Source organism: Chelonoidis abingdonii, chromosome 1 (assembly GCF_003597395.2).
Source record: "Chelonoidis abingdonii isolate Lonesome George chromosome 1, CheloAbing_2.0, whole genome shotgun sequence".
Taxonomy (NCBI): Eukaryota; Metazoa; Chordata; order Testudines; family Testudinidae; genus Chelonoidis; species Chelonoidis abingdonii.
The window spans coordinates 152,060,508-152,082,854 of record NC_133769.1 but is presented as its reverse complement, the minus strand read 5'-3'; the positions used below and the strand labels follow the sequence as shown (position 1 = coordinate 152,082,854).

At 51.6% G+C, this 22,347-nt stretch overlaps 2 protein-coding genes across 2 annotated transcripts; both read right to left on the bottom strand.

The window, feature by feature from the left end:
- Positions 1–1,630: 1,630 nt before the first annotated feature.
- C1R (complement C1r) lies at positions 1,631–11,416 on the bottom strand. Its single transcript, XM_032773905.2, has 11 exons — positions 11,305–11,416; positions 10,206–10,434; positions 9,800–9,992; positions 9,460–9,603; positions 9,103–9,299; positions 8,401–8,548; positions 8,204–8,325; positions 7,502–7,580; positions 6,663–6,803; positions 3,175–3,249; positions 1,631–2,888 (listed from the first exon to the last, which is right to left on the bottom strand). Coding segments are annotated over exons 1-11 (2,142 nt in total). The 5' UTR covers positions 11,307–11,416; the 3' UTR covers positions 1,631–2,076.
- Positions 11,417–15,955: 4,539 nt separating this feature from the next.
- Positions 15,956–20,275, bottom strand: RBP5 (retinol binding protein 5). Its single transcript, XM_032773922.2, has 4 exons — positions 20,048–20,275; positions 18,328–18,506; positions 17,637–17,738; positions 15,956–16,147 (listed from the first exon to the last, which is right to left on the bottom strand). The coding sequence occupies exons 1-4, from the start codon at positions 20,118–20,120 to the stop codon at positions 16,094–16,096; spliced, it is 408 nt and encodes a 135-aa protein (XP_032629813.1). The 5' UTR covers positions 20,121–20,275; the 3' UTR covers positions 15,956–16,093.
- Between the last annotated feature and the right edge of the window lie 2,072 nt (positions 20,276–22,347).

The window sequence follows — 22,347 nt, the reverse complement described above, 5'->3', positions numbered from 1 at the left end:
GACTGGAGAACATCAGCATGGTTATGAGAGTGTCACCAGAGACACTCAGCAGCACAAGAACACGGGTATAAAAAATAGCTGTTGGGGGGCAGGAAGGAAATTTTGTCAGGAAGGATTTTTCCCTGATGTATTCTGTTTTGTTTTTATCTCCTTATTCTGAAGCATCAGAGAGGATCATGACAAGATATGTGACATCAGACAGGGTGGGCCAATGCTCTGAAGGCCAATGCTCTGAGTTGGTACTGAGAATTCTCTCTCAGGTGCTTGGCTGGCAGGTTCTGACTCACATGCTCAGTGTCTCACTGATCATCATATGTGGGGCCAGGAAGGAATTTTCTCCTGGGGGTGATGGGGTCTGCAGTACGGGACGTGGGTCACTTGCTGGAATCAGCTGTGTATATGTCACCTAGTCAGTTCTGTGACACAGTGTGGGCCTCAGGCATTCGTAACACCTTGGTTTCTCCTATTTTCTCCTTGTTGTTTACCATAGTTTAGTCTCTTGAGGGCTGAAATATTTTAATCTAATCTGGATTATTGGACTGAAAGAGAAGGTAACTGGGTGGGGGTTTGGCCGATGATGTGCAGGAGATCACACGAGAAGATCTGGTGGTCCCTTCAGGCCTTAAACTGTATGACTATGGGTGAGCCAGGCCATTAGATTTTTCAATGTAAGCAGCGAATACACACAATGCTTTAGGGAGGCTCTCCCCATCTGAGTCAGTACTAATACCCCAATGCCTCAGCATAATGGGAGGGCCCCTTGTGGTCGCTACAGATTCCTTGGCTTTTTCGTCCATGTGCTGTGCTGTTGATCCCTGGATCCTGAACATACCATGATTCAGGCAATTCCTTTCTGCTTCCTTACAGTTTTGGATTGGTCACTGAATTCCTTCTAATCTGTCCTAAATGCTGTTCAGTATTGCTGTTTGACTATTCAACATATGCTATAGATTACTTCAGAGCAGGGTTCCCAACCCCTCCAGGATTGCCCTGGAGTCTCCAGGAATTAAAAATTAATCTTTCATTAAAGATTAGGTCATGTGATGAAACCTCCAGGAATATGTCTAACCAAAACTGCAGCTTTCTAATTGCAGAAAACTGAACACCCTTGCCCTGCCCCTTCTCCAAGGCCCTACCCCTTCACTGAGGCCCCAGCCCCCGCTCTCTCCATCTCCCTCCCTCCATCACTTGCTCTCCCCCACCCTCATTCACTTGCTCATTTTCACTAGGCTGAGAGTGGATTTTTACGAGCTTGAGCTGTGCAGATTTTTTTGTACTGTGGGAACCACAGCCAATGGGAGCTGCAGAGGCAGCAATTGTGGGCGGGGGCAGTGCATGGAGCCCCCTGGCTGCCCCTCTGCCTAGGAGCCAGAGAAACATGTCGCTGCTCTCTGGGAGCCGCAAGGAGCCAGGTACAGAGCCTGTCCGCCCGCTGCCGTTGCAGGCATTTCAGTCAAAAATTGGATGCCTGGCAACCTACTCCAGAGGTGGCTGCATTTCAGTCTAGATGAAGCAATCTCTGTATAGGCACAGCCTGCAAGTTTCTTTAAGAACTTAGTGGGAGGAAGGTGCTTTTTAATTATTAAAAAATCCAGGTGGGAGTGGAAGACAATGAAATAAAAACAGTTGGTTCCTATAGCAGTGATTTTAATATTGACAGAACCTCATTGGTGCCAAGGCATGAGTACAATCTGCACTCAGCACCTTCCAGGAAGCTCTACCACATTGCAAGCATCTCAAACAATAGTGCGACAGATTTCAGAAATCTTTAGGATATCACCAAGACTTCAGCCAATAGCATGTTGGATTTCACAAGACTACCTGACATTGTCAAGGCTTCACCCAATAGTGAAGACACATTTGGAAACTTTAGAACATCAACAAAGCTTCAGTCAATGGCACAGAGGCTTTGGGAAACCTTGATGATATCATCAAGAATTCAACCGTTGCTATGGCAGTTTTGACATCACAATCCTTTATGACATCACAATGTTTCAGCCAATGATGTGTGGGTGTTTGGATATCTATATGACATCACTGAGCCTTCAGCCAATAGGATAGTGGCATTCAGAGCCTCTACATCCCTGTTATCTCTTTGATCCAGTCCAGGTAGTTGATGACCTTGGTGTAGAAGCCATAGCTCTTGCTACAGCCGATGCCCCAGGAGACAATCCCGGTGGCTATCCAGCGCTCGCTCTCTAAATCCTGCACAGTGAAGACACTCCCACTGTCCCCCTGGCAGGTATCTTTCCCCCCAGTGGGCGAGCCAGCACAGAACATGTTCTCAGAGAACACCATGCCCTTCCCATTGAGCTCCTTTCCCTGCAGCCATTTCTTGCAGGACCTCTGGTCACCCACTGGCAGTGATACATACTTCAGACGGTCTGCAAGAACATTTTTCTCCACCCCAAAGCCGCTCACATAGCCCATGTAGCCACTAGCATAGAAAGTGCTGTTACTAACATCTGGGAGGCAGACAGGCAGTAGGTCAGGGCCCAGTGGCACTGGGTCCCGCAGTTCAATCAGTGCAATGTCCCCATTGAAGTTGTTCTCATCATCAGGGTTGTAGTCGCGATGTATGAACACGTTGCGGACGGGGTGGTTACCCAGCTCGTGGATCTTATTCACCTCCGTGTGGCCAAGGAACACCTCCATCTTCTCAGCCAGCTCAGCAAGGCTCATCCTCCCATCTGTCTCTGTCACTGAGTCCTGTTGCTTGGGGTAGATGGTGTGAGCAGCTGTCAGGATCCAGCGGTCACCCAGCAGCGCCCCACCCCCGATCCCAACAATGCGTGTCTTTGCCTGCCATGGGAAGCTTCCCGGCGGTGCTGTGCTGCCACCGATGATCCGCTGGATTCCAGTGATGGGTTTGTCTGGCTTCCCACACACTGTGGGGAGGGACAGGAACCAAAGAGGTTGTTACATACTCTCATCTCCTGCTTTTTCTCTTGTGTCCCCATACCTTTCAGTTCCCTGCTTCCCTGCTCTCCTGCTGCCTTTCCATCTGGATTTCTCCATCTCCTACACTGCCATCTCCCTCACAGACAGTCCCATATTACCGTCAGTTCCATTTCTCCATCTCTCTCTCCCTCTTTCTGCTTGTCTCCCTTGGTTTGTGCTGACTCTGAAGGCATATTGCTGAGTGCTGAACACAGTGAGATGTTCCCTACTTACCTGGTAAACACACTGGGATGTCCTCATGGCCATCTTGGTCTGCCCAGGAGCCCTGAGGGGAGCAGTGGTATGTATCTGAGGGAAAAGAGAAGAAGATAATGATTGCAGGGAGCGATTATCAGGCACAGGGGGAACGGGGAGGTAGTTCCTCTTTCTAGGGCACTGGAACAAGCCCACCTGGCATGCTGTGCTCAGCTGTGGGCCCCTCAATCCCAGAGGCATCACACATCAGCCAGGAAGGGGGCAGTCCCTCTCTGCCCCATCTGGAGAGCCTCTAGCAGGAATGCTCTGCTCAACTCTGGGCCCCTCAGTTCCAGAGAGATAGTGACAAGTTTGAGGGAGCTCAGAGAAGAACCACAGAAACTCTCAGGGGGCTGATGGGGTAATGAGATGCTCACTGGAAGTTATATTATTCAGTCACTGAGTTCTGGGAGAGATTCAAAGAGATAAATCTACCTGGCATGGAACAGTCATGACTAGAGAGGGGGTGGGGGAAATGTGAGGATCTTTGCAAGTATCTGAGGGGTTCAAGCCTCTGAAGAAGTTATTTTTTTTTGGTGGGGGGGAGAGGTGGGTTGAGACTGAGCCAAGACAAAGGAGATCAAGAGTCTTCCCCCTGTACTATGAGCCTGGAACTTCATCTCCCAAAGTGGGGGCAGAGACCCATTCCAGAGCACAGGGAACTAGGACCATGGGGAATGGATAGGTGGATGCTTCTAGCCTAGGCCCAAGGGGCTGGATGGTGAGATGGGATCTGAGGGAGTGCAGCAATGTCTCCAAGCACACCCCCATGTGGCACAGCATTGCCCTGCAGTTCCACTGCCCGTGCCACCCCCCACCCCTTGGATCTTGCTATGATTTACTGTCAGATCACAGTACTTAGACCAGTGATTCCCAAACTTTAACAACCTGTGAACACCTTTCACTAAAATGTCAAGTCTTGCGAATCTCCTTCTAAAAATGAATATTTCCAGGGATTTTCTCCTTTACCTGAGCATAAACTATAAAAGCGTCAATCCTGAAAATATAAAATTTGTTTTTATGACATGCTTATTACACATGATTTATTATTCATTATTATTTAGCATTACAGTATTTTCATTACATTATGAAAATGACAACACTCTTCCAAGATCTCACTTTCGTAGCTTGTATCACTTTGAATAAGCCTGTTATAAGACAAGGCTCCTATGTTTCATCCAGGAGTATCAGATGTGACACAGCATGAAGGTATTTAAGAAGCCACCACAAAGAGTTCCTCATACACAAGCATTCAGGTCTTGAGCAGTCCAGGCAAACAACGGACGTTACAACAAAGCTTAAACTTGTTCTTCATAATAATTTTAAAACAACACTAGCCGCCTATTTAATTTTAAAAACAGCAAAAAATATCCACCTCCCTTTCCATTTCTTATAAGGAGTCTTGACGTTTAAATCTCCTCAGTATGATAGATATGCTGGCTTTGATCTGCTTAGCTCTTGGAAATCCAGGGGATCCGGGCTACTGGCCCCATGCTGCCCGGAGTCCCTAGGGACAGCTCTGTTTGCCATTAGGGAATTCCCCCCCAAACAAGAACTCCCTGTAACATTTGCAAACCCGCAGGGGTTCAGAACCCCACTTTGGGAATCACTGACTTAAACCAAGATTGCTCCTTAGTGGCTTATTTATTAACTTTTGGACAGAGCACAGAACTCTTTAGCTTCTCACCCCCACCCCTCTCCTGGGAGCCTGTATGCTAATTCAGAGACAGGCCCCCTCTCTTAAAAGGTCCGGAGTCCCACAGCCCCCTCCTGGGCCTGTGTAATAATTCAGGCAAGTTTACTCTCCTTGCATTCAAGAGTTCCACCGCCTTCCTTCCGGGACTGTGCTGATTCAGGCCAGGTGTAGCCTAAAACCAGCTTCTCCCAGCTGGCCCTCTTTCAATTCACTTCTTCCAGCCCTACATGAGGAAAGCTCAGCAGCCTCCCTGTTAGGAGAAACGAGGCAGCAAATATGCTACCCTCCTTCCCAAGGCTCATCCTAATCAGCTGGGAGAGAAGGGAGCCTTGCGTCCACCCTATATTAGAAGGGTCCTGATCCCAGGCCCTTAAAGAGACAGTAGTCTTGGTTTTCCCCGAACACTAATTCTGCAGGATGGCTTCCTTTCTCCCGTGTCTGCCTCGGCCATTCCCCAGGTCCTCGTGTTCATGGGCGGTGAGTTATATACCCACATGGTGCCTGGGAACCAGCAATATTCAGAGTCTAGGGGCCCAGCTCCACCAATGTTTGGGAACGGGTTTCACCACTGGTCCCACCTGCCACCCCCCACTCCACAACTTCCCCGAGTGTCCCCTGGCCCCCCCTTGCTGGCCCCATGCATGTCCCTGAGCCCCAGAGGGAGTAGAGCATCCCTGCCTCTTCCATGCAGCTCCATGCTGCCTCCCTGCAGCAACTGCTGCCACAGGGTCCTAGTCCCCCCCATATCAACTGCCATATCGTCCTCCTCTCTGGCCCCTGTCCCGGAGCAGCCTGCCTGCACCCCAAACTCATCTCCTGCCCCGCCCCACCCCAGAGCCCATACCCCCAGCCAGAGCTTTCACCCCCCACCGCACCCTCAACCCTTTACCCAAGCACTGAGCCCCTCCAGCAGCCAAACACCTTATCCCCAGTCCCAGCCAGAGCCCTCACCCCTGACACTCCTACTCTCACCCTGAGCCCCTCCCACACCCCAAACGCCTTATCACCAGTCCCAGCCAGAGCCCTCATCCCCCTGCACTCCAACCCTCTGCCTTAGCCCTGAGCCCCTCCAGCACCCTAAACCCCTCATGTCCAGCCCCAGCCAGAGCCCTCACCTCCCACACTCCTACTCTCACCCTGAGCCCTTCCACACCCCAAGCCCCCATTGCCAGCCCCAGACAGAGCCCTCATCCCCCTGCACCCTAACCGTCTGCCCCAACCCTGAGTCCCCTCCTGCATCATGAACCCCTCATCCCAAGCCCCACCGACACAGCCCTCACCCCACACCCCAACCCTCTGCCATAGCCCTGAGCCCCCTCCCACACCCCAAACCTCTCATCCCCAGCCCCACACCAAACCCAACCCCACCCCTGCACACCCTCCCCCCAAACTTCCTCCCAGAGCCTGCATCCCCTCCCTCCACACCCCCTCCCATCCCCAAACTCCTAGCACCTGCACCCTGCACCCCTTCTGCACCCCAGACCTCCTCCCTCACCCAAACTCCCTCCCAGCTCTTGGGCAGGTAGGGGGCAGAGTTTGGCAGGGGTGGAGTTTGGGCAGGGGCGGGTTCTGGGCGCCACCAAAATTTCTACATACCTGCCGCCCACGCTCATGTTCCGCCAAACTCCTGGATCCTGAAAGAGCCATGCCATGGAACAGAGGTTGATTGATGCCTAGACCCTCTACTCTGCCCTTAAAGGGAACAGACCACCCTTGTTATCGAGGCTTTCCCAGCTCAGATTGCTATGGCTGTTCCTGGGTCAGGACTCACCACTCCCTCTGTTGGTGACTATGCGGTAATAAGGCTCCTTGCACCGGTAGGTGATCACTGACTGGTAGTTGTTGTTCCCATGTTCGCTAACATAATTGAAGGCTCCGTTGGTGAGATTTTTGGGGTCACCACAGTTCACAACTACAAAAGAGAACAAGGAGAGGAGTCAAGGGGGAGCCACGGTGCTCACTGCTGCAGTGAGGTTTGGAGACTCACGCTGGACTCAGCTGGAGCCCATGATGTGAGGGAGGGATGGGGACTGTCCGTGAGCCTGCTGGAGGGGATGCAGGTCCAGTCCCCACTTGGCAGTGACTAGAGTTGCTTGGAAAAAGGTACACAAAAGTTCAAAGCTGTTCAAAGCTGACCTATTTTTTTAAATTTAATGATACTTTATCAACATTTTTATCAAAAGGGGTCACATATTTCAATAATAATTCTGATTAAAGTCATAAAAATATTGCAAAAAACAAAAACAAAAATGAGAACATCAATAGATTTTGTTTGTTTGTTTGTTTGTTTGTTTTGCAATAGTTTTTTAAGGGGGAAAAGGCTATTTTTGTACTAAACAAGTTTTTATTTTAAACATGTTCAGCCCCAGTGGAAAGCATGGTGGCCATTTGACACCCCCCTGAGTGCAATGATTTTGGGGAGGGGTCGACTCAGTCTTGGTCCCAGTAGGACCTATGCCTAAGGACCACAATGCTGTCAGAACTGGCATTTATGAGTCCCCTTGCTGACAATAGAAAGGCCAAGGACTATGTGGGTTATGGAGGATGGGGTTGGGGTTGGGGATCGGTTTGGGGGATAATCCATGTGTGGGGGTGGGATTATTGACTCACTTTCACATCGGGGCATGGGTCGGTGCCAAGTCCCATCATCCTGGCAGACAGCGGTGAAGGATGCCAACTTCTGGTCACCCTGCAGGAAAAAGAAGAGAAGAGCTGAGGACCACATGTAACCTCAGGTACCTGCCCCCAACCCCAAATCATGGGGAGGAAGCCTCGCATCTGCCTTCTCACTGCTGCCCAACTCTGCTCCTGATGTCCACTTTAGTGCCCTTCTGTAACCCCTGAACCTTTCCTCCTTATGCAACCTCCTACCCCTCCGTCATGCATTGGCCTTGGCTATTTCTGCAGGCTCATGCTGCAGCCTCTTTATCCCAGCCAGAAAAACCTGCAGTCACCAAAATGGTAAGCTCTGATTCTACCCCAGAGTCACCCACTCCTGGGGATGGGGCAGGAGAAAAGGGCAGGGAAGTCCTTCTGCCTTTCATCAGATCCCGGAGCAGAGTGCTGGAGCCCCTGGGGGGCCCCTTTAGGGAGTGAGTCTTGTGTCCCAAACATTCTGGAGAGTAATGACAACGTTCTTTCTTAATCACCTGACACAACCCATTCCTGTGAAAAGGCAGGGAGAGAGGAGGAGGGAGGAGATTGGAAGGAGGAAAAGAGGGAGAAGAGACTGGAAAGGAGGAGACTTCGGTGGAAGAGAAGAAAGGAAGAGTGAAGGAGAGAGCAGAAGGGTGGGGAGAAAGAGGGCCTCACCTCCATCAGTTCATACCCAGTCTGGCAGCTGACGATGAAGTAGTCACGAAATCGGTACAGGGGCTGCAGGTCTTTGATGAGGGTGAACTGGTCCCTTGGCACAGGCTGTGGGCAACGGATTCCTGTTGGGGAACACTCAAGGCTTTAGCAAGCAGCGTGCTCAGGCCTGGAGTAGCTCTGGGAAGGGAGCCACTTACTTTCTGAGCTGTAGTGGATCCTCCATCCATGATTGAACCCTGACTCATCTGTGAAGAACAGCACATCCACCGCGTTGCTGTTGGTTTCGATGCTGCCAGGCGACACCTTGCCACAGAACTCACCAATCTCTCTCCCATGTGCCTGGATCTGGAGAGGAAGAGATGATTCACCAAAACCAGAATCACACCAACAGGCCTCTCCACACCAGTACCCGCTCCTCCCCTGCATCAGGCCAGACCAAGGGGCCCATTTGCCCCAATGCCCCTCAATGGGCCTGTGACCCGTCTACTTTGGGGTCACCACTGCCAGATCAGACTAATGGGCCAGTCCCTGCTTCTCCCAGCCTGGGGTCAGATCTATGGGTCCATCTAATCCTGAATATAGGGAAGTGGAGAAGGATGAAGGATGAGGAGGTAACACAGAGCAAAGGAGGACATTTTCTGGTTAAAATCCAGGAACCACCCCTTTGGACTGAGGGGTCTTAGAGGGGCCCAGAGCCCCATTGCTCAGGATGCTGGGGACTAGGCACCCTGGAGGATGGACTGGGGAAAACAACTTTGCTCTGGACCCTGGGCATTCCCCCTTTTCTAATCTCTGCTCTCTCCTGCCAGCAGTGCTGGACCTGTGAGCTTCCCTGGGAGAAGCAGGTTTGTTAAGGTCTGATGGCAGATGGGATGCAGGTTTGGGCTGGTTTCCAGTACCTTGAGCTGGTCATAGGGACAGTGGACCTGCTGGTGATCATCAATATCAAAAGGCTCCAGGAACTTGAGGGTGATGGCCAGCCCCCTGTCCAGGCGGATGCTATAGTTGCACCGCAGCTCCGCAGGGTAAGGAAGGGGGTACTCTGGGCTAGACAGGTATCCAGAGGTCTCTGTGAACAGCTCACTGCTGCACTCCACTGGAGGAGGGAAGAGAGCAGCAGTTACAGTGGGCACAAAGAGGGCAGCCTTTTGTCCCACCATTTGCTTCCTAGGTCATTCCTCCCTCCCTTTCCCCTCTGGGCAGCTCCCACACTTGGGCCCTATTCCCTTGCGTCAAGCTCTGCACCTTTCACTCACCTCGGCAGGAGCGGTGATCACTCTGCAGCTGGTAACCGGGGCGGCAGGAGCAGATGTAGCCACCCACATAGTTGTGGCAGAGGTGCTGGCACAGAGGCCCCTCTTCTTCCTCAAGGGCATTGCCATGGGCACACTCGTCCAGATCTGAGAGGAGAGGGAGTGCGGGGCAAAGAGAAGAAAATGTTAAACCTGACTGAAAGCTCTGTACTGATGGTGCTGCGGGTCTGGCTACTGTCCTGTGGTCTCTGCCTGTTGGGGATGGGGCCCAGGGCTCCTCTGGATTCTCCTGGTGAGGAACAGCCCTATGCACCCCTCCTGCATGTGGAGCTCTCATACTCACCCACAGCTTGGTAATAGGCCAGGAAGCCCTTGTAGGGGATAAGGGTGCCGTTCTCTTCATTGGAGAAGTCAGAGTGGAACATCACCCTCATCCGGTTCCCTTTGGACACAAATTCCTTGACTCCTGGGTGGTTGCCTGTGGCTGAGCCTAGCTGGCCACAGTATCGGCCCAGGTCTTTCTTGTCTGCTGTGATCTGTCAAGGAGAAAGGGGGAGCGAAAATCATGACAATTCATGACGTTCACCCTGCTCCATGTATCACCATTACCTGGTCTATGCATCTCCAACTCCCTCTCCTCTGCGCCTGTTGGATAGCAAGGAGACCCTGCTTGCTGTTGAGAAATGATTGTGCCCTGAGGTCACCAACTTCCCCTCCCCAGCCCTATCCCAGGTCTCTGCTGTACACACCTTGACGTAGTCATAGAGGCAGGACTCAGATGGCTCCAGGTCGAATTGCCAGAAGTTCAACTTCACCACAAAACCTTTTGGGACTGTAATGTCCCAGGTGCTGATGTTGTTGTTGGGGTATGGCTTGGGGTGATTGGGGGATGTGATCTCCCCAAAAAGCTTCCTTGGGGTCGGGCTGGAAATGACCACTCCAAAGAGGAGAGACCCCCACAGGAGGAGCAGGCGGAGCCTGTGAACACAATGTACATGGAGCATGAGTTATGGACCAGCCATAGACCTGGGCCATATGCAACCAGTGGAAACTTCATGGGAGGCTCATGCACAGTCTAACAGACCCCTGGGTACACTGGGTATCGACCAGGTGTTATAGAGCCAATGGAGACATTGAAAAGACCCAAGATCCAATCAGGTACCAGCTAGGCATCACGTACTAGCCCAGGATATGGTTCCCAGGAAGCCACTTCAAGGGATACTAGGCACAAACCCGGGGGCACTGGCTCTTTGTTACACACCAGCCATGGACCTGGGTCTCTTGGAACCAGGGGGAGGAACAATAAGAGACCAAGCCTTACAGGCTCTGAAGGTTTCCCTCTGCCTGGCTTTGGGCCACCTGCTTCAGCTTGTGTTTATTGTCAGCTTGGGAGCTTGCCCAGCTCAACAGTTCAGGGTCCAAAAGTCCTCAGCATGGCGGGGAGTGATCCCCAGCCATGCCTGGGTCCCTCTCCTGTGACCCCCCTGTTGAGGAAAGGGGAGACCTGTGCAAGGTCTAACCATTAACCTCCCCCTCTCCACAGGGTGTGGTATGGAAATCTGGGCAGATTAGTTGCCCCCTCACATCCTGGTCCCAATCTGGGGGTTACTTGGGGAGTGGGGTCATTATGTTACTCTAAAATATACTCATTCCCCTTCCCTGGAAGGAGATCAGCCGGTGGGATTCAAACACTGCAGCACTTCTAAAAGTAGGATTAACGGGGTAATAGTGGGACATGGATTTAATCCTGCCCACCTTTCATCCTTCCCCAAGGAGCTGGATCCTTCAGTCCTCTGCCCCATAAAGATGCCACCACCTCCCTCCCCAGGCCAGATTGGCAGCACTCACATGTTCTTAGTCTTGTCTGATGTGTGTATGTCTCTCTCTTTCTCCCTCCAAGCGCTCTAACCAGGGCTTGCGAGTTGCAACCAAATGCAAACTCTTAACCGTGCCAGATCTAATTCAGCGAGGTGGGGGAAGACCGAGAGGAGAGGGAGGGAAGAGAGATAGTTAGGTTACAAAGCTATTGACATCGTGAATGGGTTTCATTAGTCCACATTCTGCTGCCCTCTGCTGGCTCTTTGCTCAAACTGTGGCCATGAACTTTTTTTTTTTAAGCAAGAGCCAACAGAGTTGTACACATTTGCGTGTGTGTGTGTGTGTGTGTGTGTGTGTCTATAGTTAAGGTTGCTCAAGAGACAACTGGAAATTTCCCTATATTAAAGTGAAATTTGGGTGGGAGTTTTGTTTTTAAAGGTGTCATAAAAAGGAAACAGAAATAGGATTTGTGTTCTCCCCGCCATTCTTTTTGGGGTCATTTTTCTGACGTGGGAAGAAGGCTTGAAATTTTATTCTTAAAAAAATAAAAAAACCTGCTCCTTTTTACCTTAGAAGTATCAAGAATGCCAGGTCTTTGCCTTACTGTTTTGCTGAAGAACTCCTCAGAGGTGTAAATCAGCAGCTTCCTTGATGAGGAAACAGGACTGTTAAATCTTTAACAAAAAGAAGTTTTCTTTCAGCTGTTTCTTCAACATTTGTGTTAAATAGTTGTTAATAATAACAAACAAAGCTCAGAGAGTTTAAAACACTATGAATGCCAATCCCTTCCTCTCTCCCAATTAGGCAGGCCTCTCTGGCTGTTCTGCAGTTGTCTATAGAGTCTTTCAAGGGAAGGGGATGTACAAGAACTGAATTATGACTGTGAAAACAAGCAGAAAAAACAAAACAACTTTTCAGGCTTTCTTCATACTGTGGGGAAGAAGGCTCAAGACCAATATTATTGTTCCTCTGCACAAGAGCTTTCAGTTTAGATTCTCCTGGCTTTCTGATGTTGGGGTCTCTAAAATGACAATGATGTCTTACAGGTTTTTCTTTAAAGACACTGATACTTCTCAAGCTTAACACTATTTTTCTGGGAATCATAGTAAAGAGTCCAAATCTATGAAAAGAGTCACATCAATGAAATAATGTCACAATACAAAAGGTTGGAAGCATGTCAAGATATTTATACATGTGTATTTAAGGCTGTAGAGAAACTGTACATTATATATTATATTATTATATTGTCTGAAAAAGAACACATGACCATGTAATTAATGACTCTCATAATAATGTACACACACAGGACCAGAGTTAAGGTTAAATGGGCAATCTTCACTCTGGCATTTCCTGACTTTTGAGTGCTTTGCTGTGCATGTTGCACATTCTCAGGCAGCCCCAATCAAAGCCCTGGCGGGAAGCTCACTGCCACAGGATACCATCAGGAACGAAGCTCACAACCAATGGGCACAATCTGTATGGAAGTTTTCAGCCATAGGACACTGCTAGGAGAGAAACTTATAGCAACAGGGCAACAGTAGGAGGAAAGCTCACAGCCACAGGGCACCAATGGGGCACAGTTTACAGTAATAGGGGATTATTTGCAAGGAAGCTTGTAGTTATAGAGCATCAAAGTTTGCAGCTACAGGACACTGTTTGCAGGGAAGTTTGCTGCCACTAGACACGACTGACAAGGAGCCTTGTTCCCCCAGGACACCGCTGGGAGGGAGAGTGATAATCCCCCTGAGAATGGCACCCATAGGACGCTGTATGACAGTCACTCATAACATCAGCTCATAACATAACATCTGGGTCTCCCACACTCTTACAAAGGAACGTCACTATGTGAAATTCAGCTGTGTGGGAAACTGCTGCCGATTGTGTGCGTGGAAGGAGCCTAAGACTAGAATGTGGGGGAGGGAGAGAAAGTATGTGTGCTACAAGTCAGGCCATGTATGAAGAGGGCAGAAATGTTTCATACCAGGCCAGATGCTTCTCTTTTGTGGCCTCAGCATGCCATGGGTATGAGAATCTATTTGCATGTGGCTGTCAGGCCATATCACTTCCATGGGCATAGCTGTCTTTACAGTTACACTTACAGCTCCTAATCCTCTCTGTTCTCATGTGTGCTTAGCATTGACATTCTCCTTATAGGCTGATGGTTCCCCTGCAAAGCAGCTGTCTGGGGAATGCTGGTTTTGAGGTCAGCTGTTGGAAAGAACATGCACTTTCCAGCTTAAAGAGTCACTTAGACCTTTTGTGGAGGGTACAAGTGACTCTGAAAATTCTCCAGAAGCTTAATTTTCCGGAGGCTTGCTGGGCTCCCACCAGGGTGTGTTTATCAGGGACCTCCTCCCTCTGAGGCACTGCTATCAAATAAATCTTTTCCCCTACAGGAAACTTTCCCTTCCTCCCCTGTACTCCTGACCCTTGGATTGCAGGGAGTGGCTAGGAGCAGAGAGTGAAGGGACAGCCAAGGTGAGGCAGATAAAGTGAGGTAGAAGAGTCCATCGCAGAGGGCATGGGGACCAGTTCCAGTTTTCCTCCTTCGGTGGGAAGAAGAGCACTTCCAGTGTTGCCAACTTTTGGAATATTGTAATAGAATGAGTCCCATGAATTTGACATTTATTTTAAAGCCGCAGCTCCTGGGGTCATGTGTCTATGTGAGACTCTCACCTTTCATTTTAAATAAGTGAATTTCTAATTTCTAACCATTGGTGTTGCAGAGAAAAGCTTGGAAATGTGACCCCTAAAGGTACAGAATCCAAAAAGCAAATACAGAGAAAACATTTATTATTGTATAAAACCCCATGACTTAGAATCCCTGTGATTTTGGGGGATCTAGCTCATGATTTTTGACTGCTTGGGTTTGTAATTTTGCTTCCAAGATGGTCTTTGGTTCCAGTCCAGTTCCAATCCAGAGAGGGACTCACGGGTTAAGAGAGGAAGGAGCTGCTGGATATTAGCAGTGGCCACTAGGGATCAGCATGTGTCCTGAGAATGTTGGAAGTTCAGGTCTGCAGGGCAGGATTACTCTCCTTCTGATGAAGGGGGCAGAGATGTGCCGACCATGGAACCCTGACTTCCTTCTGACCATGAGAGGTCTGGCCCTGCCCTATTCCCCAACCCCCCCCACCCCGATCTGAAGAGAGGCCAGAGGTGAAGGTAGCCACGGGCTCGCTCAGGCAAGCAGGGCCGCCCAGAGGATTCCAGGACCCTGGGGTCTTCGGCAGTGGGGGCCCCCGCTTCGGCGGTAAGTCAGTGGTGGGGGGTCCTTCCACTCTGGGACCCACCGCCGAAGCACCCCAAAGATCTGCGGCGGGGGCCCCTCGCCGCCGAATTACCATCCAAGGAGGGGCCACCGCCGCCGAAATGCAGCCGGGTCTTCGGTGGTAATTTGGCGGCGGGGGGCTCCCGCCGCGGGTCTTCGGGGCACTTCGGCGGCAGCTTCTGGAACGGAAGGGCCCGCCGCTGCCAACTTACCGCCAAAGACCCGGCTGCACTTCAGCGGCGGGTCCCGCTTCAGCAGTAATTGAGCGGCAAGGGGTCCTTCCACCACAGAGCGGAAGGACCCCCTGGCAGTGACAACTGGGAGCAGACGAAGCTCCAGGGGCCCAGGCCCCACAAGAGTTTTCCGGGGCCCCCAGAGCAAGCGAAGGACCCCTCTCCAGGGGCCCTGAAAAACTCTCGTGGGGGCCCCTGCAGGCCCCGGGGCAAATTGCCCCACTTGCCCTCCCCGGGCGGCCCTGCAGGCAAGGCAAGTCTAGGCCCCTCTCTGCACCAGCTGCTGCACAGCCCTGTCCCTGGGGGTGAGGGAGATTCACTTCCCATTCGGGCCCAGGCTCCCCCTTCCATCTCGAGTTCAGACAAGCAGTGACTCCACCTTTCTCCAGTCCTCCCCTCCCCTCCCCTCTGACTGGGATTCCAGAGCTCTTATTCTGAAATGATCTCACTGAAACCTGAAGCCACATTTCCCTCCTGCTCCACAGACAGACCTCCCTCTTTCTTTCCCTACTCACAGACTGGGACCCCCCTCATCCCCACAGACTGCCCCAGCCATCAGAAATGCCCCCTCTTTTACTTTCCCCTCCCCTCACGGAAGACAATTCTGGAGACTCCCCCCGCTGTGGAATTCTCCTGTGGATGGGTCTCAGCTTGTCCACACAGCACACCACCATGAAGCACTAACCCTTGGGGTGTACCTGGCCTCAGCTTCTCTCCAACACTAAGGAGTAGGGACCAGAACGGAGAACCAGATCTGGGTCTCCCACATTGCAGCACAGGGCCAAGGCACTAACCTTTAAGAGACACCAAAACCAACTCTGCAGGGCGCCCAATCAGGGTCAGCTCCAGCTTTTTTGCCACCCGAAGCGGCGAAGCAAAAAAAAAAGATAAAGCCAATTGGCAGTACTTCGGGGGCAGCTCAATTGCACCACTTCATGAAGGACCCGCTGCCGAATTGCCGCCGAAGACTTGGACGTGCTACTGCGTGCTGCCCCTTTCCACTGGCTGCCCCAAGCACCTGCTTCCTTCTCTGGTGCCTGGAGTCAGCCCTGCTCCGAGTCCCCAGAGAGTGAGAGAGTGGGCTGGGGACTGTAAACTGGGTGTCACATGCTTTGGCACCTAGATGTCTGATAAATGTAGATGGCAATAAGGAAACACAATGCAACAGAGGTTTTGGCCACTTCTATTTTTTATTCCAAAGCATGTGTGGGGTGGTGGTGGTGTGGGGGCAGATTTGATAGCTTTGGTCTTGACTCTGCAATGAAATTAGTTCTGTCCAAATGGGTTAGTGCTCAGTACTGGGAAGGTGTTGTGGTTACTTCACTTTCTGGAAGATCTGTACACAAACCTCATCTTCTGCTGTCATGCGCTGGGAAGAAGAAAGGGAGGGAGATAAAAGAAGAGACTTTGGGGCAGATCTGTCAGGGCTTCTCAGTCCCAACCCACAGTCCCCATGCTCTCCAGTCCTCGCTCCTCCCCCCCAAGCACTGCCAATGCCCCCTAACCTGACCCACCCAACCTCCCTGCTATTCCAGTCCTGGCTGCCACCTGCACGCAGCTCTGCCATAATTCTGCCAGTGCCCCGGAGTCCTTACCCACAGCATCCCTGCTATCGTACTGCTGCCCCCCATGCAGCTCTGCCAGTGCCCCATAGTCATTACCCACAGCCTCTCTGGTATTGTATTCCTGCCCCTCACCCCACGCAGCTCCGCCAGTGCTCAATATCCCTTATCCACAGCCTCCCTATAATTCCATTTTTCTCTTTGTGCCTTAAGAGGTTTTGCTGAGGTTTTAGTGTCACACACAGGAAACCTTGTGCCTGATTCATCTCTTCCCTTTTCCTCTCACAAAGCCCCCAGGAGCGATGGTGGAGTTTCAGGGCAGGGCAGGGACATTGGTCGATTCACACTGTGCTCAGGCTAGTCAACTTTTGAACCCTACTGGAGGATGTTTGTGTGAAGTGGCCGTTGCCCCGGAGAAACCATGCATAAAGTATGGGGCCTGGCTTGGGATCCAAGGGGGGGGGAATGATCAACCCATTCTGAGCCTCTGGCATTCCTCTAGTGCAGTGGTTCCCAAATTTTAACAACCTGTGAACACCTTTCATAAAATACTAAGTCTCATGAACCCCCTCCTAAAAACGAATATTTCCAGGGATTTTCTCCTTTACCTGAGCATAAATTATAAAAGCATCAATCTTGGAAATATAAAATTTGTTTTTATGACATGCTTATTACATATGATTTATTATTCATTACTATCTGTCATTACAGTATTTTTATTACATTATGAAAATGGCAACACTCTTCCAAGATCTCACTTTCGTAGCTTGTATCACTTTGAATAAGCCTGTTATAACACAAGGCTCCTATGTTTCATCCAGGAGTATCAGATGTGAAACAGCATGAAGCCAGTTCAGAGAGTTTCTCATACACAAGCATTCAGGTCTGGAGCAGTCCAGGCAAACAACAGCTGTTACAACAAAGCTTAAACTTGTTCTTCATAATAATTTTAAAAACAATACTAGCTGCCTATTTAATTTTAAAAACAGCAAAAAATATCCACCTCCCTTTCCATTTCTTATAAGGAGTCTTGAAGTTTAAATCTCCTCAGTGTGATAAATATCCTCACTTTGATCTGCTTAGCTCTTGGAAGTCCAGGGGCTTAGGGCTGCTGGCCCTGTGCCGTCCAGAGTCCCTAGGGACAGTTCTGTCTGCCATTAGGGAATTTTTTCCCGAGAACTCCTGTAACATTTTGCGAAACCCCAGTTTGGGAACCACTGCCCTAGTGAATCCCCTCTAGAGACTTCCCTTTATGGGGTGTCAGTGTGCCACACCCTGCTCAGAGCTCCTTCTTACCAGATGCAGATGGTCCCCCTCCAGCCAGTGCCTCCAGCCCCGATTCCTCTTCTCTCCTTGCTGCTCACACACCAGCTGATCCCCTTCCCAGGAGACAACTGTCTGAAAGGGGTTTGGGGAGAGACAGACAAGAATGTCAGGCATGGGAAAAGGCCTTGTCTGCTTCTTTGTACTGTCACCTTTCTACACTAACCCACTACCTGTCCCTTTCTTTAAGACATTTTCAAATGCAGCTTCTGTTTTGAAGGGTTTTTTTCTGTTATGTTCCTAACTTTAGACCCCTTGGGTCTGTTTGTCATGTATGCTGAGCAACCTCGGTATCTTATAAGGTCAGACATTTCATGACATGCGATGAATCTGTTTGTTCCAGTGGATATATCATCTGACTTTCTGATCTTTTTCAGGGCATTGCTGCAGGGAGACAGATTTAAGGGTATCTGGATACTGAAATTTTAGACTTTTGGGCTCTATTGTATATTTAACTTTAACTCTCAATTCCCTGCTCATCACATGTATTCATCATTAGACCTGAATATATTAGCTATTAGGCCGTCAGCATTGCTCTGAGCTGGATTCTACTCTGGCTCCTGTATCAGAAACAGGATTTTTCTGATTATTAGGCAAAGCCCTGGCCACTGACCACAGTCAAGCTACCCTTTAAGTCACTGGCCTATCCTCTTAGCCCTCTCACCTGGCACTTGCGTCCATCCACTGGCCCCAGGTCCTCTTCAAACTCCTTTCCCAGGTCAAAGTCCATGATGTAGTTGCGTAGTGAGGTGATTGTGCGGATGGTCATGTGATCTCCAGCATGGATTATCTCCTTGTCTGGCTTCAGGAGGCAAACCAGTTTTCTCAGGGCCACATTAATGTCTAGGTGGGATGAGGTGGAGGGAACAGATAATGGGCTTTTGGCAGCACTGAGCTTCCCATAGCAATGCTGTTCACTGCTCCTCCTTGGTTCTCTTGCTAGATTCTCCTCAATGACCCTCACTGCCCCATCAATATATTTCATTCCCTTCTCCAAGCATGTTCCACCTCCTCCATTCAGACTGTTCACCCCCCCTGCACAGACTGGTGGGTGTGCGAGGCTACAGACTGTGTTCATAGTCAAAGAGTTTAGGGCCAGAAAGCCCCACCAGATCATCTAGTCTGACCTCCCGTGTATCACAGGCCACAACACCACTCAGCACCCACACACTAAACTGGACAACCAAAATTAGACCACAGTATTACAACTGTCAGGAGACTAGACTGCTGTGTGTGTGCCACAGGCAGAGAATAGGAGGGACCACCTGTGTCTGAGGCCCAACAATGGTAGGGAAGTGATTATGTGAGAAATACCCGGATAATCCTGGCTAGTGACCCGCAGCCACATGCTGTAGAACAGTGGTCCCCAAACTTTTCATCTGGCAAGTGCCAGACGAAGGACCGTGGTAGCGGTCAAGCACCCACCGAAATGCCACTGAATTTCTGTGGCATTTCTGCAGCAACACCTCTCGATGACATCGCTTGTCGGTGGCAAGCAGCCTCATCAAGAGGCGTCACCGCCAAAATGCCACAGAAATTCAGTGGCGATGCCTCTCGATGATGCTGCTTGTCAGCGGCAAGCGGCATCATCGAGAGGTGTCGCCGCCGAAATGCAGTAGAAATTTGGCGGCATTTTGGTGGATGCGCAACCACTGGCCAGGATGCAGGCTCATTTAGATGCCCCCGCGAGTGCCATGGCATTGGAGACCCCTGCTGTAAAAGAAGGCAGCCCCCTCCCTCCCAAGGTCACTGCCAAGCTGGCCTGGGGGAAGATTCCTTCCTGACCCCACATAAGGCAATCGACTGGACCCTGAGCATAAGCAACAACTAGCCAGCCAAGCATATGAGAGAGAATAATCAATGCCACCTCAGAGCCCCCACCCATGCCACAAGCAACCTCCCTTCTCCAGCTGGGGCCATCTCTGATGCTTCAGAGGAAGGAGACAAAAAAGCCCCAAATCCCAGCATACATGTGCGGGGGTGGGGTGGGGTGGGGTGGGGGGAGAGGTTTCTCTTCCTGACCCCTGTAGATGACTGACTGAAACCCGGAAGCATGAGATTTTAGGAAGATCAGACATAAACCAGAAGACAACCCAGGGCTGCCGAGCCCTGCTCTCCACCGTCACAAACAACCCATCATACAACCCCCCTTAAATTTCTCCAGCTCTTTCTAAAAACGAATTGTTTGTTTCCCCCACCCCCAACTCCTGCTGGGAAGCTGTTCCAGAACCTCACTCCTCTGATGCTTAAAGTCAAAGACAGAGGGACAGGCGGGGGTCGAAAAATCCCACCCCCGCCTTGGGGTGTCCTGGGAGGTGACATCTTTGGAGAGGGAGGGGTGGAAAAGATAGGAGGGAGAAGCAACCAGGGAAGAGTGTGGTTACCTAAAGCCCGAAGGTAACCGTCCATGTTGTCTTGGGAGACGAATCGGTAATAGCCGGTCAGATTGGGAGGCATCACAGGGCAGATGGGCAGAATTGGTGATTGGAATGAGACACGGGAAGGAGAACAGGAGGGATGAGACCGAGACAAAACTGGGGACCTTGGACTCCCTCCTCCTCCTCGTTGGTCCCTTCGCTGCTTTCTCTCCCTTAGTCTGGAGAGGGTGGGGGTTATATAGCAGCCCCATGGACAGGCGTCTTGCTGCCGTAAGAGTCCCATGCTTCCCATTTGGGGAACACAGAAAGGGCTGGGGCTGGCTGTGTTCCTGGCACCTCCACTTCAGGGTGGGAAGAACCAGGGGGAGCAGCAATTGATCCGACCCCAGGCTGAGCTTCCCCGGCCTTCTACGCTGGAATTTCTAACTCATTGGTGGTGCCAACCAGGAAGTGTCTGTCCAGGGTCCTCTCTCCATAATTCGGACAGATGTGAACCTCCGCACAGCAGTGCCCAGTCACTGCCCATCCCGGGAGACACTCCAGCAGATGTGAACTTCCTCACAGCAGTGCCCAGTCACTGCCCAACCCAGGAAACACCCCGACAGATGTGAACTTCCTCACAGCAGTGCCCTGTCACTGAGCAACCCGGGAGACACCCTAGCAGATGTGAACTTCCTCACAGCAGTGCCCAGTCACTGCCCAACCCAGGAAACACCCCGACAGATGTGAACTTCCTCACAGCAGTGCCCTGTCACTGAGCAACCCGGGAGACACCCTAGCAGATGTGAACTTCCTCACAGCAGTGCCCAGTCACTGCCCAACCCAGGAAACACCCCGACAGATGTGAACTTCCTCACAGCAGTGCCCTGTCATTGCCCATCCCGGGAGAGACCCCAGCAGATGTGAACTTCCTCACAGCAGTGCTCAGTCACTGTCCATCCCGGGAGACATCCAGACAGATGTGAACTTCCTCACAGCGGTGCCCGATCACTGCCCATCCCGAGAGACACCCTGGTGGATGTGAACTTCCTCACAGCAGTGCCCGGTCACTGCCCAACCAGGGAGACACCCCGGCAGATGTGAACTTCCTCACAGCAGTGCCCAGTCACTGCCCAACCCGGGAAACACCCCAACAGATGTGAACTTCCTCACAGCAGTGCCCAGTCATTGCCCATCCCGGGAGAGACCCCAGCAGATGTGAACTTCCTCACAGCAGTGCTCAGTCACTGTCCATCCCGGGAGACATCCAGACAGATGTGAACTTCCTCACAGCGGTGCCCGATCACTGCCCATCCCGAGAGACACCCTGGTGGATGTGAACTTCCTCACAGCAGTGCCCGGTCACTGCCCAACCAGGGAGACACCCCGGCAGATGTGAACTTCCTCACAGCAGTGCCCAGTCACTGCCCAACCCGGGAAACACCCCAACAGATGTGAACTTCCTCACAGCAGTGCCCAGTCATTGCCCATCCCGGGAGAGACCCCAGCAGATGTGAACTTCCTCACAGCAGTGCTCAGTCACTGTCCATCCCGGGAGACATCCAGACAGATGTGAACTTCCTCACAGCGGTGCCCGATCCCTGCCCATCCCGAGAGACACCCTGGTGGATGTGAACTTCCTCACAGCAGTGCCCGGTCACTGCCCAACCAGGGAGACACCCCAGCAGATGTGAACTTCCTCACAGCGGTGCCCGATCACTGCCCAACCAGGGAGACACCCCAGCAGATGTGAACTTCCTCACAGCAGTGCTCAGTCACTGCCCATCCCAGGAGACACCCGGGCACTTACTCCCCAGCAGGTTGAGCTTCATGACTGCTGTGGCCTGGGCTGCTGACTGAGTCTGGGGGACCATGGGGAAGTGGAGGGCAACGCACCCATATTCGCGGCTGCCCCACTACTGCGGCCCCTCCCAGCACCGGCGCCCCCCACCCTTCACACACAGCTCACGACCCTGCAGCACCCCTGCTATTTCAATCCAGCCCCCTCCCCTACACTTTGTGCAGTGCGGGTGCTGAGAACCATTGAACCAAACTGCAAACTCTCTACAGGATGGAAACCGCTTCAGGCCAGGGGGCGCGGCAGCAACCCTGCGCCCCCAGCCCCCTCCAGCTTGCAGCGCGGAGGAAAAGGCTGGCTCCCCCCCCGTGCCTCGCCGCCCCACTATTGGTCCCTCCCCCGCCTGCAGCACCTGGCTCCCGCGCCCATCGCATTGGCTGCTGGCGCCCATCAGTCAGCGCCGGGCTCTGCTGACATCATGCTGCAGTAGAGGGGCTGGGCTGAGGCAGGGAGCGGAGAAGTGCGAGCT

What these genes read in the sequence shown, in the direction of transcription:
- C1R (XM_032773905.2), bottom strand. An exon ending in GCCTCTATGACTACGTCAAG is followed by an intron (nt 9,993 to 10,205) that starts GTGTGTACAGCA and finishes TCTCCTTGACAG; the next exon opens with ATCACAGCAGACAAGAAAGA. An exon ending in GGCCTATTACCAAGCTGTGG is followed by an intron (nt 9,604 to 9,799) that starts GTGAGTATGAGA and finishes CTCTCCTCTCAG; the next exon opens with ATCTGGACGAGTGTGCCCAT.
- RBP5 (XM_032773922.2), bottom strand. Translation starts at nt 20,120, where the DNA reads ATGCCTCCCAATCTGACCGGCTATTACCGATTCGTCTCCCAAGACAAC. An exon ending in CGGTTACCTTCGGGCTTTAG is followed by an intron (nt 18,507 to 20,047) that starts GTAACCACACTC and finishes CATCCCACCTAG; the next exon opens with ACATTAATGTGGCCCTGAGA. An exon ending in AGGGGGACCATCTGCATCTG is followed by an intron (nt 16,148 to 17,636) that starts GTAAGAAGGAGC and finishes TCTTCTTCCCAG; the next exon opens with CGCATGACAGCAGAAGATGA.